This window comes from Ptychodera flava, chromosome 8 (genome assembly GCF_041260155.1).
Source record: "Ptychodera flava strain L36383 chromosome 8, AS_Pfla_20210202, whole genome shotgun sequence".
Lineage (NCBI taxonomy): Eukaryota > Metazoa > Hemichordata > Enteropneusta > Ptychoderidae > Ptychodera > Ptychodera flava.
Genome location: NC_091935.1, coordinates 7,383,309 through 7,409,525, shown reverse-complemented (window position 1 = coordinate 7,409,525; position 26,217 = coordinate 7,383,309). Strand labels below are relative to the sequence as shown.

The 26,217-nt window shown below is 34.3% G+C and overlaps 1 protein-coding gene across 1 annotated transcript; it reads right to left on the bottom strand.

The window, feature by feature from the left end:
- Nucleotides 1–694: 694 nt before the first annotated feature.
- On the bottom strand, nucleotides 695–26,111 carry LOC139138350 (ubiquitin-like-conjugating enzyme ATG10). Its single transcript, XM_070706691.1, has 6 exons — nucleotides 25,975–26,111; nucleotides 8,668–8,820; nucleotides 3,681–3,801; nucleotides 2,773–2,870; nucleotides 2,172–2,266; nucleotides 695–1,692 (listed from the first exon to the last, which is right to left on the bottom strand). The coding sequence occupies exons 1-6, from the start codon at nucleotides 26,077–26,079 to the stop codon at nucleotides 1,602–1,604; spliced, it is 663 nt and encodes a 220-aa protein (XP_070562792.1). The 5' UTR covers nucleotides 26,080–26,111; the 3' UTR covers nucleotides 695–1,601.
- Between the last annotated feature and the right edge of the window lie 106 nt (nucleotides 26,112–26,217).

Below are 26,217 nucleotides of genomic sequence, written 5' to 3'. Positions count from 1 at the left end.
GGTCGAATTAGAAATGTTTTAGATCCAACAAACACTGAAAGACTTGTGCATACTTTTGTAACATCTCAATTACTGCAATAGTTTGCTGTTCGTATCGATGATAAACACCTCTATAAACTCCAGTTACTTCAAAATTCAGCTGCATGTCTTGTCACATGCACAAAAATGCATGAGCACACACCTGTGAGGCAGGATCTACACTGGCTGCCTATCTATGCTAGAATAGATTCAAAATTCTTTTTTGTCTACAAACTCTTGAACAATCATGCACCTGCTTATCTGTCTGATCTGATCACGGTTCGCATTCCTAAACGGTGGACACGCTTGAAGTGTTCGCACCCGTTATGGAGCCAGTGAACTGGGAGCAGAAACACTTTGGCTGTTGTTCTTTCTCTAGTGCAGCTGTCACCATCTGTTGCTTCCTTTGGAACATCTCTGAAAACATACCTCTACAGAAAGCATTGTGGCTAAGTAGCCGTTTTGTTGTTCTTATTTTTTTTTAAATTATTTATCATGTTGTATTGCCCAGCTTACCTTTTTATCAGTGCATTTTTATAAATGTACTTTTACTTGTATTTTTATGATCTCAGTATTTTTATTGTAAAGCGGTTTGATATTTTACTGATGGAAATCACTATATGACTGATTAAAACCACTTGTAGGAAACTTGGTCAGGCAAATAAAAGTTATCAAGTGCTCACAAGATTTGTAGTGTTTCAGAAAAAAAACAACTTTTTTTGCTGAATTTTTGATCATTGACAATATTGTCACAAAACAAAGCAATGACTTTGTACAATAACACAAAATGCTTCCGTTCTTCAGTCACACTACAACCATTGAACCATGTGGTGGAGTAAAATTGTATTCTCTAGAAGTATATACGTACACGAATAAGCAGGCTGTATGAGAAAACTGAGAAAACTGTCAAATGATGGCAAATGGCATGTTCATTTTGTTACACATTTGTGTTTTTAACCATGCATTTACCCGCCTACCTTTATGAATTGAAGTGGATGCTAAAACAGAGAATTTACCTAATCTTGCCTAATTTGTTCACCCAAGATTGAGGGTAAATTTATATGCAATGCATGCAAATTATCAGATTTCTTGGCCTCTGTTTCCACTGGTTTTGAACATTCCAAAGAATTTACCTACTTTGGCTGGGTCAAATGGTGTGAAATTTTCACTCTCATTCTTGAAATACTGAACAAGGAAATAAAATTTTTCTTTTGCAATGAAGTTCCTCAAGTGGGAATAAAAAAAAACATTTCAATTGAGCTTATCATAATTTCAATCACTTTTTGGAAAGTCGGTCTTTCAATTCTTGCCATGCTAGTTTGTTGGTTTGTGGATTCTTTCTCCATTGTGATTCAACATTGATGATTATCACTGATCACTCTAGTAAGTGAATGGTTCAACACAGACACCGATCTTGGCTCAAGACCCTCTAGCTACACACACTGGCCCTGTACTCGGGGACCACGTTGTGGCAGCATGCATCAGTGTTTCTTGATGTCTTCGTCACGTCTTCATCACAAGGCAAAAAACCTTGATTTGTACTTCTCAGAGACGTACACCACTCTGATATGTACGCTACAAAGTCAGCCTGTATCTAGGGTTCCGTAGCTCAGATCAAGTTGGAGTCCGACCACAGGCCCTAATGAACTCAGCCACGTCACCAAATAATTACATCTGAAAGTATAAAAGAAAAGAAAAGTGAATTAGGGGAATAATGCTGAAACACTTTGCGTGTTGTGTGGCTATGTTTGTGCGTAACCATGTATTGCTGGTAGTCAAAATAATTCACTCTGAAGGAATAGAGCCACCATCCGTTATTACTTTTTTTTTTTCACATAACAGCAGATCTACGTAAATATGCAAAGAATAAAAACATTCCTATGATTTCTACCCCTACAAACTAAAAAATTTCCTCTTGTCAAACCAAAATATGAACTGTTATGTAATACCTATGTAAATAACCAAGTACTATAATTCCTAAATTTCTAGACATTATGAAATTGTAGTATTTTACATGTCCCTTGCTCATTCATGGCTTGGCTCCAAAGATTACATCAGATTTCAATAGCGGGCAACATATCATTTTAGGCAGATTATGCCTACAGAGGGCGCTCTTTAAAACTCGACAAAGAAATATGAACAGTGCTACATACTCTGTTTGGTTCCAGTCTATACCAGTGGCTTTCATCATATCTGCTGTGTGGCAAGGATGAATTTGGTAAAACGGTCTACACAGCAATGGGTGTTCCTGCAAAACACAAAATTAGTGGATTGCTTACAAACAATGGTAATATACATAAAATGTACAGCGGACTCACAAAAGATCAACACTGATGTTGAAGATGCTCTCAAATTCAGCTTTGCTAACATTTATTGTATGCAGAATTGAGGGTCTATGACACGCCACTAATGTCAAGCTGGCTTGAAAGATACAGTACTGAACACTGATTACCAGCCTTGGACGATAGATTTGTATTTAGTAATCTGCCATTGCTTTTTTCCAAATTATTGTCACTCATTTATAGACAACTTGAGTTTTGAAAATCATTAGACAAGTACTGCCATTGCCAGTACCCTATGCACTACGATCTGAAATTACATAGGTCATGTTATTAATGTGAATTATCAAATTTTGGGCCTTTGGTAATTCTTTTCAAAACATCATACAAAGGTAAGAAACTACGATAGCCAAATCATGCAACATATCCCTGCATTACTAATGGACGTTCAGAGAATGCAATCATAAAATCATACCTGTTGTGTTATGAATGACCAACGATCTAATACAACGCTGGACTGGTAGTTCTCATTTACATTATTCCATACTTCTTCCAGGGACAGCAGCCGTCCGTCTGTAAGCAATTTTAGTAAAAATCATTAACATATTCTACATTTTAGCTGTACTTTTGTACTATTACAGTCTATTTCACATTCCGATGTTTTACTTGATTAATTTGTGTTGAATATGCCGTATATACTAATATTTATATCTGCAATCAAAGTGAATATGAATTATACTGCTAGACTATAGTACTGCAACTCTTAATTTCTGGAAGTTCTATATTCCCGTCACCAGTGAATCATCTGACATTTATTTACCATACCAGTGTTCACTGGCAACTAATTATTGTAAGTTTTTGTCATGCATTCAATCTATTAAATCTGAATATTGTTGATTTTACAACAATAACCATACAGCAATGATAGATAGATAGATAGATCACTACTAACACATTAAATATATGTATTGCAGTTTGCAGTGTCTATCGTTTTGCGATGCAGTCTCCAATGCAAAACACTAACCTTTTCAAACATCTTCACTCACATGATAGTAAAATGGATCAGATAATGTCAAGTATTGCCGTGAATGTAATTTTTTTTGCTCAGAGTCACTTGAGGGCCCACCCTGCTATTTCTTTCTGAGTGGGAAGTTATATTGTGAAGTGCCACGAATAAAGAACAGCAGGGTATCCCCTTAAGCTACAAACTTACAGTTTAATTTTTTTTTTCTTCAATCATGAAAGCCTGTGAAGATCAGAAAGTTACAGGTGCTCTCTTTCATGGAAAATTTAACTGCATATCGAAAAAAATGCAAAATTCTATGAGAAGTGCCCTTCTCTGAAGCTGGATAATACTGAATTTAAAAAGAATACACTACCTACCTTCCTTTGAAGCATTGAAATACAACACAGGCACACCATAGCTGAGACTGTATACAACATGATATTCATAAATACACCAGGATGCTGACTTTGAATGGCTGTCCACTGAACTGTAATCTTCCTGGTTGAAAAAAAAGATAAAGTTGACAACTATATATTTACTGATATGACCAACTTTATTCACATATTAAGACGCTGTATGTTGTCGGATCAACTTCAGAGGGGCAAAAAAATAATCAAGTGAGCTGGCTTTGTACCCATTCTCTACTTTTACTTGCTAATTATCTAACCATAATATGCATTACACAAATGCTGAACAGTGAAAACACTCAACTTCAAGACTTGAAGATTGATTAACAGGCAGTTGTATGGGGTGCGGAGTTAGCTCCTTAAAAAGCCAATAGTGGTAACTTTTGATAACATTTTTAATTACTTTTATTCCAGAAATGAATTATATCTATTTCTTCTTATACCTAGATGCAAAGTAACATAATGGCAAACACATTTTACTATTATTTTCAATGAAATGAATTCTAGTACAGACAAAAAAATCCAATTTAATTGTATGCATATATAGGTGTTGACAATTTGAAGACAACACACTTGAAATAGATAGATCTAGATTTATGGTTAAATGGTCCTAAAGTTTCTAATTTTATGGTAAGATTACCAGAGTTGATTACTGATCGAAGTTTTGGAGATGTCAATAGACTAGTTTTTCTTCTGAAGAAGAAAAGCATATTTAACTGATGTTGGGGGTCAAGACACCAACAATGCAATGCGAATGAATTCCTCCATTGTGAAATTTGCACAGAATTAGTACATAAATTGGACATATTAACCCCTGGAGGTGTTGTAACCGTCTTTATCTCACAGCTATTACACACTGAAGATAGTGCAGCAGGCATCTGTTTATGCCTAGAAAATTTCTTCAACAGATGTTGATGAGCCAGCGAGTACATTTGCTAAACTCATTTACTGTGAAGGAGTGGAAATGTCTACTTGGGAAATGTTAACACTTTACTCCCAAAGCAACAGCTATGACAGCAGATTTGTGCACCATCAACATGTATCATCAGTCAGCATAACTATGTAATAACTTAAGCAAATGAAATATGTACAAACGAATAAGTGACTGAATGCATGATTGGAAAACAAAAAGTGTGAAATAATTTAACTATAAATTCAAGGTGCATCGTCCATCATAAAAGTTTCTTCAGGCTTGATGATTTAAGCCATACAATCATCATATCTATTTTTCGTCTCATAAATAAAGTACGAGGCATTCATTCATGAAGATAACTAGCAATCACATTGCCCATCAAGAACAAATGAGCTTCTTAAATTCAAAATTCTGTATTTCACAAATGAAGTGATACAGTAAGTAAAATCTGATCTTGCATTATCCTCATCGACAATTCCTGTTGCGTTGTTTTTGAAATTATTATTCAAGTAAGAAATACATTTTTTGCCAAATTTCTTTCACTCATTTGCATTCAAATAAAGTGTCCTCAAGAGTTTTATCTTGGCCAGGAATATGACACATGACATACGCTGTAGAGCGCCCTCAATGGCAATTACTCTAAATTCCTTTTTATGCAGGGACTTGCCTGCCCGCATTTGTGTGTTTTTAGTCATGGTCCCTGAGGTTGATGTAATTAAAACTAAGCAACTGAATCAGAATGAAGCTCTCCATTCATTCTTATTGCTATGTTCATTAGGTGTACGTTTACTCACATCAAATAATATGTGGTGTGGAGATTTTTTACGGCTCAGGGTTTGCAGTTCTATGGATGGAAACATCCTCTGAATCTTTGCATGTACATAAGAATGGCAGAAGGATGAAGCACACGTAAATTAGCCTCACAGCACAAACTCTACCATATAGCCTTTTTAAGTCCTTCTACGATAACATCTTGTTTATATTTGTGTGCAATTACACCTTGATCAAGACAATCAACAATATCATGGTTTAGAGGAAATTCATGTTCAAATCTGTTGTTAACCACAGGAAGCCAACGGTGAAAACATATGAATGCTGAGGTAGTAGTGACTGATTGCTGAAGTATCAACCAAATTGAAAGGGATCACATGATCATTGCAATTCTACAATATCAACTGGTGCTATCTTTTGCAAAGGAATGAACAACTTCTTCAAGTGACGGGTAACCATCGATTATCCCTCTACAATTTTCAGATACTGCACTTTTGGTAAAAGTTCCAAACCAAAATCGTAGAACAGTCACCGTTCTAAACAAAAAATTGTAGAAAAGTCACCAGTATGGGTCACAGGAGAGTACCTGCTGTTTCAGATGAAAAGATACTTAACTAGGTCACAATTTTTGTTCACATGCCACCTTTTGTTTGAAATTTCATCTATTTTTAGTAAAATCATACCATTCACTCTGAAATACAACAATGTTTTCCACACATTGGAAAAACAGAGTGATGGCAATTTCCATTACAATGCATAATTTGCATATTCTTTTGTTGTACAATGTATTCTTTTGTATGATAATTAACATATGAACAGTCTGCTAAAAACTACTGTATAAAGGCCATGGTTATTTTTAAGTTATTATTTCAGAATAATATGATGACATTATTTTGTTGTAAGCAGAATTGTCTGTACCCTTATGTGAAATTATATTTGTGTGAAATGCATTCAAAAACACATTCGTTTTCAAACGTGAAAGATTTGTGGGCATGATGTGTACATATTTCAGAAAGTCCAGTTGGAAGAAAATACAAATACATGGTTAGTTTTAGTCAAAGGGAAAGCAAAGCCATGAATGTAAATTCCAAAATGTACAGTTTCATCAAGATATGATAATCTCATTATGGTAACCGTCTTTCAACTTCATCAATATTCAAATACATGTACACTGTATGTGTGAGGCAGAAGTATGTGCATATGAGAATTATTGAAATAGTGTCTTCATAATTTTGAGATTTTTTGTTTTTTGATTACAAATTTCTCCACACCATGAACGGCAATGAAGTCAGATACATCATATAAATGCAACATATTAAGCAACATACAACACAAAACAATAACTTCAATATATATTATTATAATGATCACTTACAAAATTATAAAAATATTTGAACACAAGCTTCCAGATATTATAAAAGTTTTAGTGCACACAGCAATGCTAACACACACTTGCACTTCACAAAATACTTTTTTTTCGGTAGCAATTATTGTCTATCATCAGAAGTATTAAGATTGAAATCTGAACCCTAGTCCCACTGTTTGTCTCAGTTTAATATACAAACAAGTGACCTGAGCAGGAACAAACGTTAAAATTCCAATATTCATGACCAGTACATTCATCATTCTCCATCTGACAAAAAGCCTGGGGATATTACAGTCTCTTGCTTGTCACTGAACATATGGTTGTTATAAATTCTTAAGCCCTACACCAGACTGTTTGTTTTAAAACATGCAGATAATCGTGTATGATTTTCCAACATTGAATACCTGGCCTCTATTAAACCAAGTATTTCATAGACTACATTACATAAAAGCTGCAATCCTGCATCCATCTTTAAATTTTCAGAATAATTCTCATTTATTGTTCTTATGACCTGTTTCTTTGTCTTTGTGGCTCTCAGTGGGAATGTCATGCATTATTTATATGAAATGAATCGCTAAATGAGGTAATTTGTTCATTGTTAAAAAGAAATATACGAAAAATTAAACATGTTGCTATTTGAAATTTTCTACCATTCCAAAGGACCAAATAATTTGTCTTTAATACTGTCAGATGATCGTTAGTAAGCTTGATGAGAAATTTGTTATGTTGTTTGTTAAACAAATTTATAGTACAGCATGAAAAAAAGAACAGCATTATAATGAATGTATAAACACTCAAAAATCCCAGACAGGATACACAAATTACTGAAAATTATTAACCTGATTGTTTTATTTACTTGATAATTTTAACATGTTCTCAAACATTCCCTGTTAGTATTGCCAGAATGGCCATCGATAACAACGGCTTTGAGCAAAACCATGCAAGTGCACTGAATGGGTCACGGGGACAATTTCAAGATTCAAGAACAGAACAATTCCCAAAGGGTTTGCTTGAAAGTCATCCATCCTTTTTGACTAGGAATCAATTAACATTGATAAGTGCTCCATTTCCACATTTTGAAAAACCATCTGAACTTGCCTTGGATGAGAACTTTCTCAGTGAGAACCCCTACATTTCCCAATAAAACATGAAGTAAACATATAGTATTTTTTTATTTTACCACAATTAAACATAAAGTAAACATGTATTAAGTTTTTTATTTTACCATGTATTAATGTTTCTATATTATCATTAAAGTGGGCAAACTTGATCTACAACTTCTTTCCCATTGAATAATTACATGCTTCTTGCTGGACGTAAAAATCTGCTTAGAAAGTAAAAAAATTGATAAACCTATGAAAATGGAAGGTAGGGGATCATCCTGTTTGCAGCTGTATATATATAAGGACCCATAAAATGGGTCTGTTGCTATGCTGAACAAAAACCGACATCCCTTGTGAATATTCAAAATTTCAAAATGGCGACTGTACTGGAACTGGTGACTGTGGCCGAAGCAGCTTCATTGAAATGAAGGGATGCTACCAAAGTTTATTTGGCACAGTCTTGCAGTGATTAGAAAGCTAACAAACCGGTGCTTTGAACATGACAAAAAAAATACTGAATATTTTGCGCCATATTTGCTCGACATTCATCGCCAATTTCGGGAAGAGGCAATTACATCAACAAGAAAGTAGCGCAGCCATAGACTGGGATGACCCACTGCCTTTAAACCAAGTAAAGAAAGTTCTCTTCCTTGTTTTGAAAGTTACATGATATACCACCAGTCCAGATTAATTTTCATGCAGTTTCAACATTTGTCATGGGAAATGGGTAAACATTTCTGAGAGACAATTATCATGGCATGAATATAAAACGCTGTTTTTGTTTTTTAAATATGGCGTGATTACCTCTAAATCCTTTTCCCAGCTGTCCTGCTCTTCATTTACTGTAGCCATGGCAACCGTTTTATTGCTGGTGTGTGCAGAATTCTGTGTCTGGATCGTTTTCAACAGCCTCTGCACATTTTTCTTCTGGAGAAATCCTGGCTCCTCTTTCCCGAGCTGAAGATGAGGACAGCACCAATCATTAACCTCATTGTAATTTCATATAACTCTTTCCCAGGTCTATAGCTTTTTGAAAAATCGCTCCATTGCATTGTCAAGCTGTTGTGACATTTTCTATTTTTAGAACGAGTAGAACATGTCACAGCAGACATATAAATGCAAAGGTTGACTGGAAATGGCAAGGGTCATTGGCCGAGGCTGTTCAGGTTACTGAAAGAGAGGGGGAACTTGAACAATGGAATGGGAAGATCACTAACAGCGCCACCTAGAGGCCATCATATGAAGAATATGAACCTGTTACTGTACACACACAAAGCATCGTATTCTTGTGGCATGTGGAACAGATGCCCATAGAAACTGACGAATTTCTCTCATTGAAGAAAATTTGCCACACTATGACACTGTTATACGGATATCAAATGACATCATATGGATGAATGTAATCAATTTCAACATTTTTATTGTTTACTAGCTTCACTTCTGTTTCCTGCTTATGGCTGAATCAAACCACACTCTTAGGACGACAGGATTAGACCACAGCTCTGCTGAAAAATAGTTCATTTTACTATTCTAAAGGGGTGAGTGTATTGATAGGGAGACTGACAGCTGGGTTTTTTTCCTTGAAATTTCCACAGCAAGTCCTCAGGCTACTGCCATTGGCTAAGAGAACACTAACACCATGGTAACAAATATGATGATTTATGCATTACAAGGCCTTCCCAATTCAAGAATGTATAAAACCATTTCACATTCTTCCATATTATTATTGAGTACTAAAGCAATATGTGATGGAGTTTAAAACTCACATTTCTACTCCATTTCTTTTAAGTGTACAAAAAATATGTTTCAAAATTTTCTCCAAAATGGTTGTGTGACAAAGAACATAATAATGTCAATTTGATAGGTACATGTGCCATTATGTTACAACTTCTGAGTTACCATAGTGATCTCAAATGTGACTAATATTAGACGAACAGCAAAATTAATCCACATGGTGTACCTTGTAAATATGAACTAAAGGTGGGTAGCATTGTGCTATTCAAAGACTCAACACTTGGTGGTGCAGTCAAATCAGCAGCTTAGTGTACAATGTCGGTGTAACTTTTGAACTGTCTGCATCAGCAAAGACACAGGTATTAGTATGAATATTAAATATGATAATAGTCAGTTGTTCTGTGGTAAAGTAGCAAAAAAATTCAGACAAATGGCGGTTAAAGGGAGCAGTATAAACTTGCACTACTACTGTAATATAAAGAATTCAATTTTCTTCAAAACATAAGCATATTTAGAATTCAAAAAGGCAGAGAAAGACATTAAAAAATGAAACAGTTGTGTATCTCGCCTGCTATCTTTACACCACTGATGGCGCTGTTCAATGTGAGCTAAACAATCACACCATGAGCATGCAGGTATGTCACTGGTAAGTGTGAATGGAAATTGATAAATGAGTATGTGATTTTCTGCATAAAAGAAGGTATATGCAATTTAATTTTAAATATAAACAGAAATTGTGTGTGACTCAAATACAGTTGAAAATTAAACCTAAAACTATTTCAAGTGCTTGTCATGAACATGCTGAGTACAAGATGAACATGCGAAAATTCACACACTACTGGAACTCCGGAACTGTCCCCAAGATGACCTGCAAAACCCATGCATGCACCACCTGTTCACATACACTCATACGCTTTCACCAAAACACATATATCCCATACAATGAAATGTCTGCAGACACATATGCAGTTTGCACTGTGCTCATTTTTAGCCTGACATGGTCTCCTCATTGATTTTGGCCAGCTGTACACCCATCAACGTGTTTAACAATACATGAAAAGGGGCCATATGTCCTCTGTTAATTATTCACCTTCCCTGGCCACCTATCAGTGACAATTTCTTATGTATTCAAAAATTTTTGAACATTCTACATGTTTAAGTTGTAATTGAAACATGACACTGACAACAAACATACAGTGATTAGTAGTTCTCTAGTATCAATGTCAATTATATCACTGATTTTTCAAAATGGCAGGCAGCAACAAATATGTATTTATATTGTCTTCATTATTTATATTGTCTACATTCTTTCATTTTCCACTTGTCCCTATAATTTGCTGAAGCTATGGGAAGGTGGTGAATCTTTGGTGTCAAGGGTAAGTTGAAAATTTCAAGATAAAGAAGTGCTGTTCCTTGAGGTGAGCCCAGGGCCTTGTTTTCACACTGAAGTAAAAATATTATGCTATTGTTGATTGACTACCTTGAATTTTGATACGCAACCATAAAATGTACACATGATTTCACTGACAATATCCCGCAGGTGCATTCGTAAGATCATCCTACTTTAACTGTAAGTATTTTCGTTACCGGTACCTATTTTTTTTAAAAGCTTCCCTAAATTCTTGTATACCAATTAAGTGATTGAATTCTCAATAATCTTACTAACCTGATAGGAAATTGGAAGTTGTTCTGTCATTTTCTGGTGTTGTCTTTGCTATTGTGATCAGGAAGAGAAATTATTTCTGACACTTTGATTTGAAATAGTCTGTTTAAAACTCATAACAAAACTTTTTGAGTTTGAATCTGTTTTTTTAAATCAGGAAGAGAAATTATTTCTGACACTTTGATTTGAAATAGTCTGTTTAAAACTCACAACAAAACTTTTTGAGTTTGAACCTGTTTTTTTAAAAACTTTTCGATGTGTTTGAATTTACCATATAATCCAAAGTACTTTTGGCAGAACCATACACCATGAAAATAGAAGAAGGCCACAACAAAGACTCACATGTTTTTGAAATCACATGTTGCTTAACAACATTATGCCAGCCAGTATGAGACAGTTGAAAAGCACTTTGCCTTGATACTTTATCAAGGTAATTTCAGAGTGACACGAAGAAATGACTTGTACAATGGCAACTTAACTTGCCCTGTACAAAGCCACTTTATCGTATACGATTCTCCCACTTGCAGCAATCTTGCAGGACATATCAATACACTTGACGCAACATCATACTAATATTAGATGTTTTTGTCAAATACATCATTCTGTAACATCATGTCATGCCATGCTAGAAGTTTGTTTTACAACCTTAGGTTGTAACGTATCTAATTTACCCTGTTGCTCACACCAATTTTAGCACAACATTTTACCAATTTTATTAATTTTTCTGCATTATTAAAAATAATTTTAGACCAAACAACAATAACTTTTAATTGGCTACATTTTTAGATCAAAATTTGGGGAAAATTTAGAGAAAATTTTCTGGATATGAAATAAATTGTATGTGTTATATTTTACAAAGGTTACAAAAACTGACCTCGGCACTCAAAGGGTTGAGGTACCAATGCTCAGTCAGATGTACTTAGAAAACCATCTGTTGCCAATTTATTTAATTATGATAGTTGTTGATACTACAAGTACATTTTGTGAAAAATTGTAAATTTGATTATAACACCCAAGAGAGCCCAGACGTACACTGTCACTAACTGTTCTAATTCTGTGATTAAATGCTATTGAGCTTTGTATTATGCCTTAATAACAGTAATTTATTTTTTTAGTTTTGATATATGTGAGTGAGCATGCAACCACTGCAAACCTCAAATGTCAGAATTCAGGTTTACAGCCAGTGTCTTTTTGAAGCCATGGTTGTAACTTTTGGGGTATTTTCAGTACTTTCCTGTTTAAAATACTGGGGGGGGGGCCTGGTGTTCTACACCTCAAATCAGGTTAAAATTCCTTGTTTTCAACTCATTACTTCAGCCTGCAGTATGCATGTAATATTGTCAAATGTTTTGTAGACAACTGAATTTCAGTCAGGACCAGAATTCATTTGTCAAATACTTCATCCCTAGTGTACACAATGAACTGTCTTTGCAGGACTTCACACTTTGTGACTCAAAATAGTTTATGGGGAACTCAAAAAAATATGCATGTTTTTATTAAGCTAGTGTATGTTCTAAGAAAGCATTTTCTAGTAAAAGCATTATTGCAAGCTTGTGTGAGTATAAATCAAAATAGACAGGTGAATTCAATTTGTTTTATAATAAACTGCAGTATTAAACAGTATATCTTCTAATTACAAGTTGCAAAGTAGATAATATTCCAAGACATCATCTCAGACTGTATTTTGAACGCTGCATGGGGTCCCACCGGTGAGTGCCTAGGTTGACACCACGTTATTTTTACTAGCTGCAATAGGTTAATAAAAATAGCTTTCAAAGACAGTAAATTGTTTTTGACCCACAGAATCCTGTTTTGATGTCAGAAAATGTCAAGTGAAGTTGGCTGGGATGTGGACCATGACATCACAATTGAAATTCAGTCAATTTCACGCACAAAATCAAAAATTATTTATGTAAAATTATCTACGTAACACAGAAGCAGAATATATTTACCATAGGCCATAATGCAATATTGTAACATTATTTACATAGAGTATGCTAATGCAACAGATTATTTACATAGGATACAATGTAGCCACACAAGCAGAAAATTGCTACATTGTATATATAATGTGATAATGTGAATTATTATTTATCATGGCTTATAATTACTATATCTTCTGCTACAATGAAGAGATTGTTTATATGGTATACTATATTGCAACACAAAAATACAATAAAATCTTTGCAGGTAGCTACCTTGTCTCTGATATTACAACTTCAGGACTCCTATGAGCTTTCTCAATGTTGTCTATCAAAACTTCCCTGGGTAATTTGTTCATGTTTAACAGCCTTGTAATCATACTTCTTCAAGACTAAGAAGTTCAATATGGACATTGAATATAATCGCAGATATTTAGTAAACTCAAAATATATTTACATTTTTCTACTTTAGGGATACGAAAAATGTGACACACCTTCAAAAGATCAATATAGATAACAAATATGAGCTAAAAACTTGACAGTCTTAATTTTAGAGGGGTTTGAACTGAGGAAACTCCCATCACATAAAATTCTTAGGATATACCGCTGATCAATATTAAAGGCTTTTTTCACTAAAGCAGTTACAGTTCATAACTGCATGCTGCTGATCAAAAGTGGGCCCAAAACTTCATGAACTTTTATTTTAACTACAAGTCTTCTATAAAACCCATTTGTATCCCACCTGTACCCTAAAATATTCATAATCCGTCAGAATATAGCTTGGTGTTACTGAAATATCAAATTCATTCTTAACATTGTCACTTGTTTGGCACTTCTGATATCGCTGAGGTTTCTCGAGCAGAATTGTTTTTTAAGAGCTTGGCAGTGGATTAACAGGTTGTTTCAGTTAGGGAAGATTGATGTAAGGCAAGCCTTGAGGACTCTTTGAGGCTTTTTTATCCCAGACTGACAGTTTTCCAGCTGTTTCAAACATTGATCAATGCCATAAAGTTTATCCCAATAACTGTGAAGCTATACTTCTGAAGGATGTAGGTATTATTCATTCAAATTATTCCATATCACAATTTTCATATAATATCACTGCAAAAATTAGGTGTACAGTCTTTGAGAAGTTCCACAGGGCCACATTCCCTTTATCAATCAATGAGGGCGCCTTTATTTGGATCAGTATAAATGCTAACTTTTTGATGATTGTTTCACTACTTTTGTTATTAATGTCGACCATAATTTTTTGCTGTACTCCCAAAGCATGTTGATGTACAAAGTATTCAGCTTGTCAGCTCAGCCTGTACATGTGTAGGCTTTGCTACGGTTGTACAAGTGAATTCAGGTCCAGACTAGAATTGATATATTAACATTAAACATTTAAACGCTGTGTTGAAATGTTATATAGTGAGTGTTTCAACATACTTTTGGGGGTAGCATAAGAACTTGCAATCGGCATACAAAATAAAAATATTGAAAAAATCATCGAAAGTTAACATTACAGGCCCTCTATGGTGAATAGAACCAAACATACCCCCGAGAATAATGTTGAATTGTACAACAGCTTAGCATGGGCCCTGCATACTTCAGTCTTTTCGACTGATTGAAAAATGAAACGTTATGAAAAGGGAGTCAGAATTTGACAAAATTTGCGCATGTACGGTGAATGGCTATGAAATGGTGATATCTAAACCCTGGAATATCTTAATTATTTGTAGTTGTTTTCCTTAGCTTGGCCATTTGATGAGCTTCAACATTTTAAAGCACTTCTGACTTAATTCTGTAATATGATATTTATACAGGGGGAAAATTTAGAAATGTTCTTGCCAGTTGTACTATTTTAATCTGTATTAGATGAGCCTGAAGGAAAATTTCCACACGTATTTGTGGACAATGAAGTATTTCAATGAAATTGAATTGAATTGACATTTAAAACCTTCTATACTGGCCTGATACATATTTTGATGCTTGAAGTCATGTGGAACATGTAGACTCGAAACACCAATGGATAATAGCTATGAAGAAAGTTGATAAATTAAACTGACATGAAATCAGGAATGAAACAGCACTACAGCCTGGACCATTAATTAGGTTTAACAAACAAAACAATAAATAATGACACATCAATCAAGCTTTATCTGTTTTTGTTGGGCAAAAGGAAAGTTTGGTGTTTTAAAATCATAGAAAAAATCACTGTATTACAATTTCAAAGTTGCCATTGAAAATTTTGAGATGGCTGTAAAGTGATAAATGGACCGTGAATTTGGCGCGGAAAAGCCAAACGTTCATTTCATTCTAACTGATGTACAATATACATATACCTTTTTGAAGAACTGGTGAGCTAAGTTGGCCAGAAATACCTGACTCTACATTTTGAAACAATAACAGTGACTTTCATGTCTCGAGTTCAGTGTTGTTATCAATGCAGAGAAATCACACTTTGCCATGACAAAGCTTCATGCTTATCACATCAGGCAACAGAGATTTTGAGTGAGAAACAGTCAGCTTAACGTCTTGGCTTGTTACATATAGTATACTAGCCAAAATTTGGCAGGAAAACTGTATTAAAAAGCATAAAGTAAACACTCTTACCACAAATTATATAAATTTGGCTTTGAAGAGCCATGTAGGGCTTCTAAATAACTCAAGTATGACATAAAAAGGTCAGAAAGTTGAAATGACTGTTAAAATGACAGACTAAGCAGGCACAATCAGCAATGTGGACACCTGTAGTATATAGAGTGTTTTCTCAGTCCCTGACTGAAAAAGTTGCCGTGGTGAAAAGTCTGGTTGTACGATTTATGAGACTTTACTTTGATTTCTACAGGAAAGTTCAAAGTTGGTAGACACAACACGTTAGATGGCAACAATTTTCTTAGCTAGACACGGCTGAAGCATACATAACACACAACACAGATTTACACTTCACACTACACTTTAGATATTTGCCAATTGCAAACAGGTAAACTTTCCTTGTAATTTAAGACAAAACGGCTGAAAATATAATCAAAACTATATACCGGTAACAATTGACCTTCTGAGTTGATACAAGAAATTTGAATTCACTCACACTTTTTTGTATTTCAGGTGAGTGAGCCGACAATTTTTTTCTCAGGAGCAGGAACACCACATTTAGTAGATGAACATAAGATGCAGAAGTGGTTAAAAATTGCTACAATGGCGTGGTTTGTTCACCTTGAAAAGGTGGCAATTACATTGAATGATGAAGAAAATTACCAAAGGAAGAAGTTGCTATGGTTACATGAAGAATGTCATGATAGTCTCAGGAACATCATAAATATCAATATTTTTATGATTAGAATAGGTGTATACATCTCCACATCTGCTTCTTGAATTACACTACTAAAACATGCTTTTTATTTTCATGAATCTGAAATTCTTGTAACTGTAATTGATCAAAAAAGTGCTTTTACGGAATCACTTAAAATCAATACATAAAAACAAATTTATAAGATTTTTAATTTTGACAATACTGAGCAAGACTGATGCAAAAATACATGTAGGTATGATATCGTCATGAATTTATCTGCACATTCATTATCAAGTTAACCAAATTTCAACAGTGGAATATCCTCATCTTGTAAACAACTTTCAAAAAGGCTGATATGATACATTAGAGAACTGTTCAACTTATAACCAACTTTAATTAATAGTATAGGCAATCTTATTTTTGACATACAGCGTCAAAATATAAACAACAACTGGATTTCCTGAACTCTTTGAATCGTGACGTATATTTGTTGCCATGGCACCTGTTTGAGATTAATGCTAAAAATATTTCAGTACTTTTTGGCTTTGGATTCAATAGAACTTATCTAAAGTAAATCTGTTTTGTCTTGCTTTATAGGATGCAACAGACGATGTCTATTTCCTCGAAGCTGTATTAATCAGTTTTTAGAGAAAAAATATTGAATGTTAAAACTATGATCCTGTATAATAAAATATTCTCACTGACAGCTTGTCAAATAGTTGCACTGAGCATCATCAATGATATCTTTGAACTTCATATTGAACTAAAACAGCAGAATTGACAATTATAAATTGGGACAATTCAAAATGTGAATTCAAAGCTATTGTTGTTGGTGTTGCTGCTGCTACGAATCATTTTTATTGTCTGACATTCTGAGATAACAAAACTGATGACAAATTTCTCGAACTCTGTTGTGACAGCTGATGAGAATATTCCTAAAGTACTAAAAAGACACCTACTTAATATAAATACAGGTAAAAACAGTAATTTGACTTCCTGCAAGGTAGTTTGGGGGGTATAGACTTTGCTGATATCAATATCTATAAGAGTAAAGCTGAATATCTTGGTATATTAAAATATAATCTACTATTCCTTTGTTTGGAAAATCTGTGGTCAATGTTTGACAGCCATTTGTAAGTAATATATTTGTGTGTCATAGAACTTCATAATTCAAAACATGTAATATATAAATATCCTTAACACAATGACGATAGGACATGTCATTAATATGAAATATTTTTTCAATACAGAACTACTGTTTTTGATAAGTGCATAGTAAAATCATAAGAAACTAGAAATTATCAATCACAAATTAATCATGCTTTTCTGCAACTGAGGCCAAATTCTCAGTTTTGAATTGCAAAATTTTTTCTGATAACAACTTTTTTTATCAGCGTGGCCTGGCCAGTGTGACTCATCAACTGTAGACTGCACATTTGCATAAATCTTTTGCTGACCTAGATGTATTTTAAAACATTACAACACAAAATCAAACGACTTCAATGACCCCCTCAAAGACATGGAAAATAACAAAAAGGAGAGTAAACAAGACCATTTTCCTGTTTTCATTTCCAGTTAGACTGACTATCATAGTTTGTAATGGTAAACTAACTAGCAAATGCGAAGTCATGATTATATGGTAAAACATTACTAACTCCAAATTAATAATAGTTAAGTCATCATGGGCACACATATTAGTCACAAGGCTGAGGTTGTAAAATTAATAATTTTTTTTACTATGAGGGCAATTGCTTCAAAAAATTTGAAATTGAAAACATTTGCAAGAGTACTTGTAATTGGTATGTGTGACATCTATTTGATCTTTTAAGCGATCATCTAAATTTGATCATTTACATATTTACAAATATTTTGTTACAGACACCTGATATAAGAATTCACAAACAGGATGTCGCCAGCCCACTGCTGTTGTTTTCGAACCAAAACCATATTCATACCAAGAAACTGTGCTGTTCATATGTGTAAATTTATAGTCATATTGGGTCACCTAATTCATTCAGTATTTTATTGGTAGTACTAACTTCAAACAAACAAAAATATCTTTCTGTGTCAAAAGGGTTTAGAAAGGGATCCATCGTCTTGTGGGACCATGAAAGTATATTTCTGGAAGTACGTCAAAAACTGTGTGTCCCATTCCCTTGACTGAATTACAAACAGAATTAAAAACCATGTATAACACATCCTTTCCCAGATGAGCGCAACATTAATTTTTATCCGGTATAGCATCAAATCACATTTGTAGTCCAGTCAGAATGCCACATCTATATTCATTATATTGTATTCACAGTGTTCAGAGATTACACTATGTAACATGATACGGCAAGCGCCACTCCTATTAGATTTCACTGGTCAACAATTAATTAATAGCTACCTAATAATTTGCCAATGCGCCAATATTAAAGGTGGACTGGATCCGAAGTGAAAGCAAGCAGCTAAAAATCACCGAGTGCTCCTTTTTTTTTCTCTTCTCGATTGGCTTGGCATGTATGTGGTCTATTAGCAAATTGCAGGTGTTAATAACAGGGGCAAATGCTAGGGTGACCCAACACTATAGCTAACAAGCTGGGCCATGCCCGGCATAGTTTGCAACAATGTGATCGCTAGGACAAACATGTGACAAAAGAGAACATGACCCATACAAAAGAATATGCCTTGTTCGCTACTTTAGTAAGCCAATAAAATCAGTGATACAAAGAACGATTATGAAATTTGTTGGAACCTGTATTGGTAAGTCACAACACTAATTTAGAATTGTACAATACCGATTCCTATCTCTGCATATATCATAAGTTGTGGCAGCAAATTAGGAGCCATTAAAATACTATAAACAAAATGTTTATAAACGGCCTAGATAAATTTTGAATTATATTCCTACAAATACAATCTTCAGTGCCCTGTTGGCCATCAACTTCATATATAGTAAAAAACTTTGATGGGATATATTTAATTGAAAAGCTTTGAAAAAATCTAGGTTGAGCAAAAAGATGCAAATTTGGGATATTGAGGATGGACAAAACGATGTTCACTGATACGGTGGTTTTCATTGCAGCTTTGCTCTGCACTGAGAAGAAAATAATAGATATGTACATCATTCATTATGCATGACCGAACTTAGAAAAAATTCACAAGGCCATACAGAGGTAGAAGAAAGAAGGGTCAAACAGGTTTGGCATTGAGCCAATAGCTTATTTCCATATGATTAGGGAGAAACTATTCGTGTTAGGGTACAAAGGGTAAGTTTCATGAGCAGCACTGCCAATATGCTGATGCATTCATATTTGGAAAGCTGATCCTTTCACGAACATCCTGTGAGGTCAAGTTATTTTTTTACACATTTTCTGTAGGAAGGAAAACAAAACATGGAGCCTCTGAGTTTTGATCATTCCCTGTGATAGAGTGGACAGGTCCGCCTTGAGAAAGCAAGATTTTACTCCCACATACAATGACCTCCAAAAAGCAGTAATTCTCTTACAGCATAGAATTATTGTGTCATTTTAATTCTGCCTCAAACATTTTGGAAAAATCCCCACTTTGAGAGCAAAATTTTTTGTGAATTATTACATGATGCAGATTGTAAAAATACTATAATTTGTCTGATGACAGAGGCCGTTCCAAATTTTTTCACAGTTTTATTCACCTACATAGTTGGGATGCACTTGAACGTGTTGGTGACTGTCTGTTCACGTGACCTACCAACTTTACAATACTCCACTTATCTCAAGCCAACGCTTGGCATTCATTAAAACATACCATGCCAGTCAATGACATGGGGAAGTTCACTGGAAAATTTCGTATGGTCTTTCTTCTTTGGACTGAAATAAAGTGAACCTATTTCTCAGTTCTGATAACGCAGAGGTATCTCAAAGAAAGAATTGGAATGATGTACCATGCAACGAATAATGTTTTATTTCCTACTTCATTTTTTTCACATAAAAATCTGACATTTACCATTTCAAATTAATTGCTAAAGTTGATAAGTCGGTAAAAGTCCATCTCTTTCCTCTTAAATTGTGGAAATTGTGATGATCGGAAAGGGTGCAAATATGTCAAAATATACATCAGATTATAATCCTTCAAGACACCAGATTCATGAAGAATCTCAGAATGTCTCATTGTTCTGTATTTCGATTAATTTACAAGAATAATCACCCCATAACACATATGTACAATGGATATTCAGGGTGTTGCGCTTGTCTGTACGGCTTGGTTTAGCCAATAAATCCTTGCACAGGAGAATGGGACGCATATACTTCAATATGTAAATTGTCAGATATAAATAATGCACAGAAAGGTACTCAAATGAGGAAACACGGCAAAGCAAAAGACCATTTTACTTCTGAGGAATACTTTTGGTATTTTAGAGGAAACACAACTCTATCATGTCGAATTTTCTCACTTTTTTTAAAAACATCCCTTCAAATCAAAACCCAGTTTTGTCAAAAATTAATCCCTGTCTGAGCAAACTGACACAAAATATCACAGCATAACTTTGGAGATCAGTTATTAATGATTGCTGTTTAAATATGTCACCTGCACTAAATATTAACTCACAACAGTGGGAAGTTATAATCCTTACAGTTTGTGATGTATTGAATCGTCAATCACTACAGTATACTTTAAAAATGTATTTATCAATAATTATAATATTTTGTCAACTGCAAGGAAGCATAATGTATTATATTTCTACAAGGTGTAGCGGACTGAAAACATTAATTTGACGACAATTATGTTAAAAATACCATCAATGGCAATTAATTTGATTTCTTGTACTTTGTTTGTCATTGCAAAAATGATGTCTAAAACATGATCAAATTCCTGTTGTAGAAAAAAAATGACTGCCAAAATGACTGCCAAGCACGAGTGACCTGTTCCTTTCTCCTTGATTTTCTCTGGCTGAGCATTGTTTGGGGTCAAAGGTTACTCATAATCGACTCGCCTGACGAGGTCAGAGTCCAGAAGCCTTTGAGTCTCAAAGACCATGATAAACACAACATTCAACTGAGGGGACAGTAGGCAGCCAGCTGCAAACACTATTGAAACACCATTGCCTAAAATTGTCTGTCAGATAACTTTGAGCCACAGTTCATCCAATATTTTTTACTGCAAAAATAGAAGAAGGCTGGAAATATTTTGAATGGTAACTATCATAATATTTCTCCCACATCCAGTTTAGAAACTTCTTAGCTGTACAACTGGCAATTCCCATCAAGTTGGGCAATGCATGACCATTTCCACTCGAATTTTCTTTCGGTGTTTGATTTATTATCCTTTTGCACTATGTATTAAAGAATACCAATTTTTGAGCAATACTGGATCATAACTTTCACAATTTTACTTTTCATACCAAACTTTTTACTGTAGGATTTTCCATTTATTTTTTCAAATCTGAGTAAGACTTTATTTGCTGGGCTTTCTACCATATCAAAAACGGAAGACTGAAACTTTTGCTCAAAATTTTGTCAATGAAGCTTTCAACCCTTCTATTACCCAATTAAGACTAACAATCAGGCTCACTGAGCAAAATTCGGTACTAGCTAAACAAATTACCTAAAATTTACCGACATTTAAAATTCAAAATGGCTGCATTCCCTATGTTAATTCTATGGGGGAAAATAAAAATTTTTGATTTTAGAAAAAACGTACGACTGTGAATTTTTCTTACTCTAAGAGCTTTAATATGAGCCCCCCACAAACGGTAAACCAGAAAAGGATTGAAAAAAATTGAGTCTGAATATCTGTCCCCGAGGCGCATTCTCCCTTAAGAATGTCAACCACCACAGCTTTTGTTCACTTGTGATAATATCTACCAAATTTCCAAAGGTATTTGACTGTGTAAAACTGATGCAGCTCACAATACACCTGTCCATGAATTCAGTTATTATTATTAACTAGCACCATGTATGTGAAGATGATAACAGTTGTGGCAGACTTTTCAAATTCTATTAACTACAGGTAATGTTTTACCTCAGATCATCTTGGCAGGATAATACAGGCATCTCAAAGTAACCATAACTACATTGACAGGTGATAAGAAAATGAGCACACAAACACCAAAGCTAAAACTGACTAAATCTCCTAAAATTGCAGTGGACAAAAAGTGAACATTAATTAATACCAGCCTTTTCCGCCTGTGAATTGTGAAATTTGAAAAAATCATTCGCACTGTGAGAAAAACAAACACAAAAACAACAATTTACTTATTTATTTTCTTTCACAATCATAAAGCATTGAAGATCATTTTCAGAATGTCAAATGATTGAGTTCCTGTATCACTATACTGTTACAAGATTTGATTACCTGCCTTGACAGATTAAGCAGCATGCATGCATACAACTATACAATGTACTTGACTATTAAAGTCAAATTATGACTTAATGAATGCATTATCCATCATAACTTTATGAACTTATCTTGATTAAGCTAGTAACGGTATTTGTATTCCGTGGAATATTATTTGATGATTTCATCATTATGGAAAGCATTATCATCACTGATAATTTTCAGTGTCCTGTTGGTACCAACTTTCACATCTCCACAGTGCAAAGTAACCTTCAATTGTCAGGACCAGTTGGAAGTCCTCAGTCAATACGCCAATTTACCGTACAAATCCCATTTATCAGATGATTGTGGCCACTTATGATATTGACAAAGATTCTAACCATAATTGAAAGACGAAAACACAAAACCAAAATAATAATCTAGTAAACAACTACATAAATATACCAAACAAAGTAAATAATAATAAACAAACAAATAATAACAAATATACAAAACAATTGATGAATAAGTAAAAAAAAATAAATTATAATACATAAATGTAGCTGGGATCAACATATTCATGAAATATTCTGTGCACCTAAAACAACATACTGCTTGTACAGGTCAAGGTTTTAACTTGGTAATCAGAGTGAAAAGGAATGTGAATAATAAAACTAAATAAAAAAAATGTGATTAGAAAGCTCATAGTTTGTGATCAAATTTGATGTAATAATAGTATCGTTTATCAATATCTGTTTACACCCTGTATCTCAGGAAAATTTACATACCACAAAATCATATTATCATATATCACTTTCATTTCAGTGATTAAACTCAAATTAAAAAATAGGCTGTTGCCGCTGAATTGTTGACAAACAAAGACAAATGAAACATTATTCAAGCCAAGATAATTTAACTTTGCTGCAAAAGATTCACTTCAATAATTTGTAAAAATAAAGCATGTGTTATGCATAAAATATGTCCACATTTACTCCAAACATAAAATTTACCTTGCGCTTTATACTAGAACCATAGACAGTAGAGACACTGTCTATGCTAGACCATAGAAACAATGTCACATCTTTATATCTTGTTAAATATTGGAGCTAAGATGAAGTTGCTTAAGTAGAAAAAAGTCAATGACAGTTTAATAAATAAATAAATAAATAAATAAATAAATAAATAAATGAATGAATGAATTACCGAATGTTATAACTTGATTTGTGATCATTGGTTCAGCTAAGATGCTATTGGTTCATCTCAGGTATTCCATGCTTGAATGTTAAAAATTTGGCACAATTTGCATGGTGATGGCTTAGTTAATACTGGACATTTGAAAGGGTGGTTCAAATATGAACAATAAATACAGAAGAATCTATTGTGATGTTTTGAAATCGCCAACTCTTTAAATATTAACACCAGCAACAATTATGCATGTGGAACCACCTTTGGTATTTTTTAAAGTACATGTAATACAATTAGGCTAGAGAATGGCTATTGAAAGGCTAGAATTTGATGGTTTCATTGTTGAAATCAGTCTTCCAAGATAAGGAGAAAGCAGACTGCTTTTCTGTAAACAAAAGGAACTTAATACTATTTGAAAGTTGCATGTAGCATTCAAGTTCTGACAAAGTCTTTTCATTGTAACTTGTTTATGTACATGTGTGTATATAAAACAAACACACACACACACACATATATATATATACACACAAATTATGTATATTGAAAGAAAATTCTTTCATTGTCTCATATATATATATATTATATATATATATATATATATATATATATATATATATATATATACACATTTATATATATCCCATAAAGTTCACCTGAGTCATTTTCTACATGTTATCAATTTTTAACATATATATATATATATATATATATATATATATATATATATATATATATATATATATATATATATATATATATATATATATATATATATATATATATCATATTATCATCATGATTGTTTCTTTCTGTGTACGCAACATAAATTGCAATGGGAAGAGAAAAAGCAAGTGCAATGTAAGATACTTTTTCAAGCCACTGTCAGTAGCTAACAAGTGTTTGAGGGTTCTCTGACATTGTTTTCATTTGCTAATGCTTTGGAGGGGCAGATAGCGTACTGGGCATGTTGTCTATGGCCATCAATTAAACAATGGGGTTTGTACTGGATTAACATCCATCCAATAACCAACAGGTGATCCAATCTGCTGATAATGAGTTTAACCACTAAGAGTAATCTCCAATACAAGATGACCAATGGGAGGAGAGTTTAACACTGAACTATCAGCCAATGGCATTCGATAAAGGGTGAGATAGTAACATGAATGTCCCATTATTTTTCAATTAATACCAGAATGCAACATCAGTGAGATTTAAGTAGTCTGTGAGCAAGGAGCTAACACCAAAATCTGTTTCTTATCTCATATCTGTAAGGTGATAACACTGGCAATAACGATTAAATCATCTATATCACACCTTCCATGGAGGTAGAACGAACGAACGATGCGTCAACTTATTCCTCCTCATGTTTGTGCTCAAGTGTAAATATGTAGTGAACTACTATCGTAGAAAACTGACGACTGAAACAATGTGACTTACACGCTAAAATTATGTTCGTTTGCTAATAGAAAATTAAAACGACAGTAATTAACGCCACTAAGGACGAGACCTGCACAACGTGCTCTGGGCAAGTCGGGTCACGGCATCCAAACCAACGCACCGTGCGCGACTGGCAACGCTGACTCGTGAACTTTGCGTTCCGACAAAATCACAATGCCCCCTTTGTTCGTAACAATCACCATATACGGTACCGTACGCACACTAACACCACCGGTCGACGATTTTTACCCTACGTTTTCGCGTTTCGCAACGATTAAAAAATCGCAGTCGCAAGCTACGTGATATGTCTATCGAACGTTAAACCAATGTAACCGTTAGCACTTGCTTCGCGACAGTCCGTGAAGTTCTGGAGTTTTCGACAATGGATATCAAAGTACGCCTCTCGAGCTCCGGCAGTGTACAGCGAGAGCTAGGGTTCAGCTTACCCTTTGTTGGCCCCTCACAGCTGATCGTCATCAGCTGACAGTACGGATCTGTTTACCTCGCTTGTCCCAGAGGTTGCCTGCAAATTTCTAATATTTTTTTCGAAACTTTGCAAGCAATTTTAGTGATTTTTCTTTGATCTATAATATGCTTTTTGTGAGGGTAAAACAAACCTGGATCGTTGTAAACTGCCAGCCATCATGTATACGCCCCGAATGTCTTATAATTTCGAGCGCATCTTTCTTGAATTTTGTCCAGGATATGCTACCAGTCGCCATTTTTGTAATGAATGATTTTGTGAATGGGGAATAAAGACGGTTGTTGTAACAGCAGAGTCGAAATGAAAGGGAATGCCCGCCTCTAATTTGTTGTTTCACGGTTTCAAGATCCTCGAACCTCGTTACAACAACGGTAGA